The sequence below is a fragment of the Zeus faber genome (assembly GCF_960531495.2).
Source record: "Zeus faber genome assembly, chromosome: 4".
In the NCBI taxonomy this organism is placed as follows: Eukaryota; Metazoa; Chordata; class Actinopteri; order Zeiformes; family Zeidae; genus Zeus; species Zeus faber.
The window spans coordinates 5,184,309-5,194,105 of NC_137191.1; the positions used below are offsets into that span (position 1 = coordinate 5,184,309).

General features: G+C 44.5%; 1 protein-coding gene across 3 annotated transcripts; it reads right to left on the minus strand.

Moving 5' to 3' along the window:
- Positions 1-373: 373 nt before the first annotated feature.
- On the minus strand, positions 374-8,500 carry LOC307228697 (dnaJ homolog subfamily A member 3, mitochondrial-like). Of its 3 annotated transcripts, none has more exons than XM_079998459.1 (12): positions 8,303-8,500; positions 6,665-6,801; positions 6,251-6,334; positions 4,269-4,478; positions 3,819-3,971; positions 3,046-3,193; positions 2,279-2,343; positions 2,051-2,179; positions 1,843-1,958; positions 1,631-1,725; positions 1,142-1,285; positions 374-845 (listed from the first exon to the last, which is right to left on the minus strand). In XM_079998459.1, the coding sequence occupies exons 1-11, from the start codon at positions 8,496-8,498 to the stop codon at positions 1,155-1,157; spliced, it is 1,464 nt and encodes a 487-aa protein (XP_079854585.1). In that variant the 5' UTR covers positions 8,499-8,500; the 3' UTR covers positions 374-845; positions 1,142-1,154. The 3 variants fall into 3 exon arrangements, with proteins under 3 accessions (XP_079854585.1, XP_079854584.1, XP_079854586.1); XM_079998458.1 differs by having other exon boundaries at positions 1,142-1,288; XM_079998460.1 differs by lacking the exon at positions 1,142-1,285.
- Positions 8,501-9,797: the final 1,297 nt, after the last annotated feature.

Here is a 9,797-nt window from a genome sequence, read left to right on the forward strand (position 1 = left end):
AATTGCAGCCTTCTTCGGGAGATTTCAAAGAACATTCCACCTCCGGGGTCATTCAGTCAATAACAAGCTTGTTGCAATGCCGCTGATCTGCATTTAAACGACTTGATGTTCCTAACGTCTTCCCGTGCGGCGTCGTTCTGCATCTGAGTTTGAACTCGGAAACATTCGGCGCTTCCTTTCTGTTTGTATGCTTCCTATAGAGAGAGATGTATTCATTCCGACCCCAAAACCATTCTAATGAAGAGTACACGATCAAGGATCCCGATTACAGCGCAACCATGAAGGATTGATAATTATTGACATTATTCACCCAATGCCGCCACCTACTGGCCAACTTTAGAATACACACCATGAAACATCACGATCATGAATATAGCGCTCCTCTTTAATTAAATACTCTTACAAACTGAGACATCTTTTACACATGAGCAAAACACAAACACCAAGGCGTGAAGTATTTACCTCTCCGAGCTCCGGTGCGTTGCATTTCAACAAGATATCAACATTTTGCCTACTTTGGACGATTGGACTTGGGGCTGAAACCAGTAACTCCCATGTTGTCATATTCAACCACTTTTGTTTTAATTATTGTTCGTGTTAATTCCAATTCCAACGGGATCCTGGGCCCGTCCCCTCCCGTCCCTCTGCTCCATGTTGCCGTCGTCGCCCCGTTCCCCGACTGAGAGGACACCGTGTCCACATCAAATCCACCTCGCTCGCTTTTCCACTTCTCTCTCCCTCTCTCTCCCCCCCTCTTTTATCCATTCTTGCAGAAAGCAGGAGGCAAAGAAAGGGAGGCCTCGGCAACGCATCGCTCGTCCTCTTTCACTGTTTTCCTGATTTGCCTGCAGAAGGGGAGGGAAAAAAAAAAAAGGAGTTGAGGGACGAGTTTGAAGAGCCGCCTATAGATGTTGAAAGATGATGAATGAATCTGCATGGTATGTGTTCATGTATCTACAAGGTCTCTCAGGTAGAGCAGAGCGGTGGAACAGACTCTTCTGGAGGAACAACAGATATCGCTTCCTTTTAGAGCATATCCGTTATTTTCCCCTTCAGGGCTTTGATGCCCCGTCGCTTCCCCCCGGTAAATCCTGGTGATAGCAAATCCAAAATAAATTCCTCAATGTCAAGCGGCTCCCACCTGCAGCGCTGTGTCAGCTAAACATCTTCTTCAGTTTGGAGAAGAAGCCTCCGCCCTCCTCCTCCTTTTCGGAGGATTTTTGCTCTTTCTGCTGCTTGTCCCGCCCCTCCTCTGCGTGACTAGAGCCCGTCGCCGTGCTGCCCCCTGCTGGCCACAGATACACACTGCATCAGCACAGCCAAAACTACGGAGTGCAGATGAAACCCTCCCTCTGGGCACTGGGACTTTACACCGTCGATGGCGAGTGTGTGGTGTGTATTTTGAGTTAAATTCTCCCGGACGTAAATTAGCCATCTAGACCACACAACACAACATTCCTGATCAAAAGAGTCATTTCGGTAGCATTGAAATAACTGGATTGAGATAGGTGGACAGACAGACATTAATCGTGATTAAAATGAACTACAATGAATGCCATAAAGCACATATCTCAGCCATAGATATACAGATAAATACACAAACAGACAGACAGACCGGTTTTGGTCTGACCTGTAGACACGGTGACTCCGTTGACCATCCCCTGGACGTCTGTCTCCTCCTCGGCGTAGCTTAGCATCAGGGAGCGCTGCCTGCGGGTCAGTTTCCTAAAAAAAATAAAATAAAAATCAATAATAATAAAATATATATATGTATTATTTGTCTTGTGGTATTTCTTAGCCTGGTGAATTCTACAAAGATCTACTTTGACTCATGTCTCTCACTTGGGAACTCTGATCTTCATGTGGACGAAGTGATCTCCGTAGCTGTAGCTGTTCATCCTGCGGATTCCCTTCCCCTGCAGACGGATCACCTGGTCGGCCTGACAGCCCGCGGGGATCTGGGGAGGAACGTCGCGCAAGGATCAGATCAGAGGGACTCCTACGCCGCAACGCTTTCTGATTTTCCTTGATTCATTGAGCTTGCAGTTACCTCCATGCTGATGGTGTCGTAGAGACCCGGGGTCCGGCACGTGCCCCCCAGGATGGCCTGGGCCACGGAGATCATGGCGTCGGAGTGGATGTCAGCTCCGCTTCTCCTGAACACCGGGCTGCTCTGCACCTGCAGGAGGACCAGTCACACCCGAGAATTAGAGATATACTGGATTTGAAATATTTGTCTTGTAATAAGTGTTGTTTAGAAATTCCGAAAAATGCCTACTCTGAAAGTGATGAGGATTTCCTTCTTCCCCACGGACATGCGGACAGTTTGGCCATTGTCGACTCCTGTTTGACCACAAACACAAAATAAAAATAAGCCCTCGTGTGAATGTTACACAAGTTGTTACAAGCGCTACAAGCGGTACTTGGTGTATCACACACACGGACGGTTGGATCCATAAAGACGTGTTGAATATTTAACACGGCAATCCATAAAACAGACCTGCCAACCCTGGGAAAATATTTTGAGTACCACAGTGGTAACAGGGAGTCTCCATGGAGTTTGAGTGATGCAGCTAAATGACTCCATCAGTTATTGACACTGTAGCGCCTCGTAATGAGGTTCATCACATCGTATGTGAGATACTACGGCTAAATATATACAGTTTACTAATTCATATCATTAGGATATACCCCTTGAAATGCATTGGCTTTCATTCTTCGCCCTTTCTTTATTTTTTACACATCTGACTTGCCGATTCCAATTTTGTCCGATTCTGATTTTCATTCAGTTGTTCATGTTCATAACAAAACACTGACTATCAAATATATTTTACATTGTCGTTCAATCATTTTGAGAATATATCCGTGATCGGAGAAATCAAATTATCTTAACATTTTGTCTCGTTGGGTATATCTGCTGTACGTCGATGACAAATACATCCCATAATCTGATCACGCTCACGTGATTGGACAGCTGCACATATGGACTACACAGAGAAACTAACTAGATCTCAATGGTGTATTCCACCAGTCGTCATGTCACACCTGCCGGCACCGGCACCGTGACGCTCTGCCTCTGCTTGGTCTGTCCAGCGCCTCGGCACAGCACGCAGGGCGTCGTCACGATGGAGCCGCGCCCGCTGCAGCGCCGGCACGTGGAGCGCATCATGAAGGGACCCGTGTTGATCGACTCCTGCAGGGGGCGACACAGAGCAGCAGGTTTAGGCAGGAGGTGGAGTTAAATGGATAAGATACTACCAGATAACCAGACCACACACCAGGCTGCACTACTTGTGTGTCTCTGATGTGTGTATTACTGTGTACTTCTGTGTGTTTAAATGGATATTGCTGTGTGTATTACTGTGCATTTCTGCACATTTCTGTGTATTTCTGTGTGTATTACTGCAGATTTGTGTGTTTTCCTGCACATTTCTGTGTGTATTGGTGTGTATTTCTGCGTATATTACTGTGCATTTCTGGATATATTACTGTTAATTTATGTGTTTTACTGTGTATTTGTGTGTGTATTATTTCTGTATATTACTGTGTATATTTCTGTGTACTTCTGTGTGTATTACTACACATTTCTGTGTGTTTTAACGTCTATTTCCGTGTGTATTATTTCTGCATATTACTGTGTGTATTTCTGTGTGTATTATTTCTGTATAGTACTGTGTGTATTTCTGTGTGTTCTACTGTCTAATGCTGTGTGTATTTCTGTGTGTTTTACTGTCTATTTCTGTGTGTATTATTTCTGCATATTACTGTGTGTATTTCTGTGTGTATTACTGTGTATGTCTGTGTGTATTAGCGCTCACCATGCCCGTGCCGTTGCAGTAGTTGCAGTGCGACACTTTGGTTCCGGGTTCGCTTCCTTTGCCGTGACACCTTGGACAGTCGTCCTCCAGGTTCACCGTCATCTCCTTGTTCACTCCCTTCGCCGCCTGGGTGAACGTCAGCTCCATCACAAACTGCAAAGAGAGAGAATTGACAATATCATTATAACGTTAAGCCTTTAGATATGTGTGTTGAGGTTGTGGTTATCCAAATTCAACACAAGATGAATTTCAAAGCATTACAGGTTCGGCTACACATCAGGTAAATAAGGAGGACGGCAGTGCCAGTTTAACCTGCCTGTGGGAAAGAAACCACGTTTATTACTGTTTTATACTCAAAAAAAAAAAAAGCAGAGCCACGCCAACCTAAATATAGACGACTACAAATACTAACGATTTAAAGTCCGGTATCAGACATGATGCTTCCTTCACCTCTGGCCGCTGGTCAAAAATGTTGCCAAAGTCTCCAAAGTCCCGGCCGCCGGCAAACTCTCCAAAGATCTTCCTGAAGAGTTCCTCGGGGTCCACGCTGGCGCTCCCTGCCCTGTAGTACTGCTGCTGCCCCGCCCCGGCTCGGCTGGGGTCGAAACCCGCCACCCCGTACATGTCATACTGCTTCCTCTTCACCTCGTCACTCAGGACCTGAGCACAGAGCGTCATCCTCATCCTCATCATCATCATCATCATCACCATCATCGGTGAAACGGAACGTACGGCTCACCCCCCACGGTTCGGCACGCATGTGAACCGCGGATCAATTGCAAAATTTAACACCGTTGTGAAAAAGAGAATCCCGAGCCGCAGGGGCCGGAGCTCAGCTGTAGCGCAACTTGTGCCTTCTAATGATTTAAAGAAAAGGAGTTTCTACGATTCAATAAAATATGATACTTTACAATATGTCAACTTGATTTGTCAACTTGAGAGGGGAGAACAGAGAAGTGTGCGAAGTGCCGCCATGCACCGGTACGCGCTCCATCAGAGTAGTTCACCTTATGGACATGATTTTGATTGTGATAGCAGAGACAAAGAGTATAATGTTAAACGGAACATGATGCTGTGATACGATGAGTAGAATTATGAAAAAAGGCAGATTAGAGAAGAACGTACAGAGCGGACACGGACTTGGAGAAGGAGGAGATGGAGGAGGAGGAGGAGGAGGAGCGGCGCTTACAGTCGTGTTTCACAGTTTGAGTCTTTTCAGGGAGCCGGATCATCCAGCTCACTGAAAAGAGATGGCTCTTACGGCTCCTACAAGCATTTCTTTTATCTATGAAATTGTATGAAATATTTTGTTGATATTTATTCCACGACAAAAAAAACCCCAATATTTATAATGATCTTATGTGACTGGACTCAAAGTCACTTATTGAGAAACAGGTGTTTTCTTTACAAATCAAGACTCGATAGGGTTGGTGCCGAGAAAAATACGCATGTTTAAAATCGAACTGAGTCGTGTAGAGAGACGCAGACTTCTCTACAAAACCGACTGTAACTCCCTTAATTCTGAACCGATTTTCATTTAAAATAGTTACTGGAGGTGGATCTAATCATATTTTTTCATTCACTAACATGTTAAAAGGAAGAAGATATCATGCGTGCCTTATATTGCACTTTAATTGAACAACTGGGTATTGAATGTTTCATTTATTTTCAGAATTTATTGAAACATTGGACTTCTCGAAATGTTGTTTCATTGAAGACCACGGGCAAAAAGTTCCTTCTTTTAAGTGTTTTACAGAATAAATGGAAAGCAAAGTTAAATTTGTTCCCCCTCGCTCTTTTTTTTGCTGATCCGAAAAATTATCCGGTCCGTGACTCAAAACCTCGATACCGTCCGAACCGTGAGTTTTGCCATCCGGTGCACCCCTAATCATCATCATCACGTCATTTAACTCATGGGTTGCTAAATCGAGGTCAGCGGCTTCCTAGGGATCAATGGCGGAATTGCAGGTGGTCCACCGCAACTTTTTTTTTCCTCCATCCTTTATTTTCTTTTCTTATGAGCCAGTTCTGTGGCTGTACGGAGATGCTCTGTGAAGATGAGGTTTTGGAAACTTCTAAACAACTGAAGGCTTCTGGCATAGTCGCTGCTGCTGACAGTTTAACAGTGCAGACGTGACTCAAGGCGAGAGCACTTTAGTACTCAGTATTATTCTATGGGAGCGATGTGTAGAGAGCTAATACTTTGGAACAGGTTTTTCTATAAATATCTCTCGGTCACAACCCCAAAGGCAACCGTAGAAATAGGTTCATTGTTTTTCTTCATCTGTCTTAACATAAACAAAATACAAATTACAAAATGCTAAATATCCACATGACCAAATTAACTCAAATAAAATGTAGTGATGCATTGTGTAATTGGTGAGGAGGGAAACAAAATAATGAACCGTCTGATCAAAGCACAGTCATCGTACCTCATAAGCTTCAGCCAGTTTAGCAAACTTCCCCTTGGCCTCTGGGTCGTCTGGGTTGGTGTCAGGGTGGTACTTCTTTGCCATCTTCACATGGAAAAAAAATACTCTGCTTTACAACAAAATGTACAGTACAATGTTCATTTTTAGAGAACAGAGGCAGACATATCCACAGTTTTTGTTTTTTTTGAGTCTCAACCGTGTTGAGGTCAGGTCAAAATGGTCCAAAAGGAAGAAAAAGCAATCAAAACATAGAGCCACACTAAAAGCTCAGTATGAGGTTTCTGAACCGGTCCTTTTGGCTAGTATATGCAATTACTAACAATACAAGGAATTTATTTATTTTCATCTTTTTTAAAGAGAAAAGACACAAAATAACGTAAATATCATAAAAAAATAAAATTGTTAAGAAATGACCTGATAGTAGGCCTTCTTGATGTCCTTCTGCAATGCGTTACGGGGGACGCCGAGCACATCGTAGAAGTCCTGTTTGTTCGCTGAGAACCTGCTGGTGTGGAAGGACCTGAGGCTGCTGACATGGGGGCATCTCACCGCTGCAGAGAGACGGATTATTCATCTTGTCAGGGATTATTAACAAATACAGTCAACCGTCGCCGAATATAGAGTGGGAACTGCACACAGCCACATGCATTTTGAGGAACTAATTTAAACTCTAGGGGACATAAAAGGCATTAATGTTAAAGTGATGTATGTAACATGTGCTGACATGCGTTTAATAAGTAATGTGCAAAAGCATCCTGCACAAGCTGTATGTCAAACGTTTCTCTTCCACTTGGCCATTTGTCCTTAAAAATATTGCTTATGTCATTTCAAATTAAATGTCCTTTAAATTTTTTTATTGCATACAAAGGATAAATGTTTCATGTTTTCACTTTACATTGACACCTTCTTAAATAATATCAGGGGCTGGAGTCAGCTGCAGACCAACAATTCAAGAGAAATAATAATTAGAATAATCTTTAATCATCACACGACACGCCGCCACAACAACACATACATACACACACACACACGCTTTGGATGGTGGCCGGTGAAATGTGGCCTCTGCATTTGACCATCCTGGCTTGTCCTGCCTCCGGGGGGGGGGGCGGGGGCAGCCAGGAGCAGTGGGCAGCGTTCAATGACCCGCCCGGGGACCTGGTTCCATATGTCCATCACTGGTCAGACAACAATGTGTGCATGTTTTTGGTGGGGGTCCTTACTGATGTGACATGGAGGAAACCCCATGTGAGCACGGGGAGAACATGCAAACTCCACACAAAACTTAAATGAAGTCGTTTTTATAGAATCAATGTTGTATGTGTGTGTGTGCTGCTGATACAATGGACATCCCCTCTACCAGAGGACAGTTGCGTCATATACCCAGGCCGGTGAAAAGGGGTGGAAGGCTCGACTTCTTTTTCAGATTCGGTTTCTGACGAGTCACTGAATAAAAAAGAGTCGTTCACACCTCCTGAGTCATGAATGGAATTCTCGTGGGATTCATTCAATCGGTCAAACGATTTAGGCAGAAGAAAGCAAATCGGATGGATGTTTCTCCAAAATATTTCAGCCTCCCAAAAGTAATTTGTTTAGGCAGGCGAATTCAAAATGTCAGTCACAAAACTAACTGTCCGTTCAATTATTTGTTTTGGTGGGAGGTGCAAGTGTAAATCGGTTCCATTCAACATGAATTACGCCGAACGCCTTTTCTTTGCCTAAGACTTGGTCTCCGGTCATTGTTTGCACGTTGTGGGAGATTGTGTTACTAGCTCTCGCACTGTTGCCGAAGTGACTCCCGGCGCCAGAGCCATTTCAAAGATTCATTCGCTACGGACGAGCCGTTCCCGGGCCGTGCGCCACTAGCTGCGGTGGAAGTGGATAAAGGAACGACGCTCGTCTGATCCGTCAACATTAGCAGGAACATCGCCGCCCGTGCGCGTCCCCGCCCGGCCCGGTGACAGCGAAACCGAACTGTAAACGGACACCGAATGGGACGTTGATACAACCGCCGCCGACAGTCGCCGTCCGGGGCGGCTCGTCCATGCCTCCTACCTGTCAACCCTCTCAATGTCACTGCGTTTCTGGGCGTCCAAACGCTCCCGTCCCCCGCTGCCCTCCATCGCTGCGACCCCGAAAGAGCCGCCGCGCCGACCCCGTGTTTGTCGAGTGAAAGCAGCAAACAGGCACGGCGAGGTCCGGGAGCCGAAGACAGCCACCGCGCCGTCAACCAGTGCGCAGGAGCCGCCATGTTTGTGGCGCGGCTGTGAGAGGCCGGTCTGCGCGTGCGCGGGGGGAAGAGCGATTTCCGGAAAGGGCGTTCCTGACCGGAAGCGGGGTACGGAGCGCAGAGCGGTCTTCGATAGCGAAAAATAATGCCCGTTTTACTCCCACTGAATCTGTGTTCAGGTTTTCTGGTGTATTGACAAGGTAGGTTGTTGACGAAGCTTAAAATCAGACGCGAAGCTGTTTGCAAACCCATTAGTCTAAAACCCCTGAGATGCTAACCGGCTAACAACGGCTAAAGAAACAGTCGCCGAAATATGACGTCACTGAGCCGCTGTCAAACCCTCAGAGGGGGCGGGGCCATATGGGGAATCTGTTTACATGTTTCCATGACGACCACCATCGCTTTTGCCGCGCGCTGCCTTCCCATAGGAAACCTCTTTCGTGAAATGTTTGCACAAAAAGTGGAATGTTTTCTAAACCCCCATGAACTAAAAATCCCAAATGAAATAGATGCGTGAATATGTGAATGATTCCACCTCTGTTTGTATGATGGAGGCAGTGACAGTAGATGGCGTCGCTAAGCTGTCATTGAGCAGTCTGGACTTCAGCAATAGGAAAAACCTTATTTTGTCGTTTTCCTGAAGGGATGTTGAGCATTATGTGAAACTACTTTCTAATTTAAGGAACGAAAAGACTATCAAAACACTTAATATCTGTATGTTTTTATGCTTGATATTTTTGTCCAGTGTAAACCATCACCTGTATACTGAATGTATACTATGTTCCATTCTGTTGTTCATTTTATGAAATGCCAGAATGCCCTGTTTTTTACACAGCTGTACAATTCTGTTATTGAATAAACAAAAAGACATTCTGTCTGTTTTCCTACTCAGGGGTTACCAAACCTTTTTCATGACAAGGCCAACTTGAGAGACTAAACTCAGACCAAGGGACCCCCTCCCAGAAATGGTGTTGACACTTTATCTGCCTGTCAAAAAAATGCAAATCTCCCAACAGTCCAAATCCCCACCATCTTTCGTGAGGTTGAGTATATATATATATATATTTTTTTTTTTTTTTTCTTTTTTTTTTTTTGCAGAAAAAAATATTTTAAAAATCAATCTTTTAAAATATTTATTTATTTAATATATATTAATGAAAATCCGAATGTCAAATAAATAATTAATACATTTATAATAATTTTTTGCTGTGGACCTCCTGCTTTACTTTGAGCGGAAGGGGACCGTGGACTGCGGTTTGAAGCATTTTGTGAATGAATCTTTTTGGTTATCCAACAGGTCGCTTGTTTCTATGACAACAC

Excerpts from the sequence above, each read along its gene's own strand:
- LOC307228697 (XM_079998458.1), bottom strand. The coding sequence starts at position 8,498 with ATGGCGGCTCCTGCGCACTGGTTGACGGCGCGGTGGCTGTCTTCGGCT. Across the intron at positions 2,344-3,045 it reads CACGGTGCCGGTGCCGGCAG|GAGTCGACAATGGCCAAACT; the intron begins GTGTGACATGAC and ends GTGGTCAAACAG. Across the intron at positions 1,289-1,630 it reads CGGAGTCACCGTGTCTACAG|CAGGGGGCAGCACGGCGACG; the intron begins GTCAGACCAAAA and ends ATCTGTGGCCAG.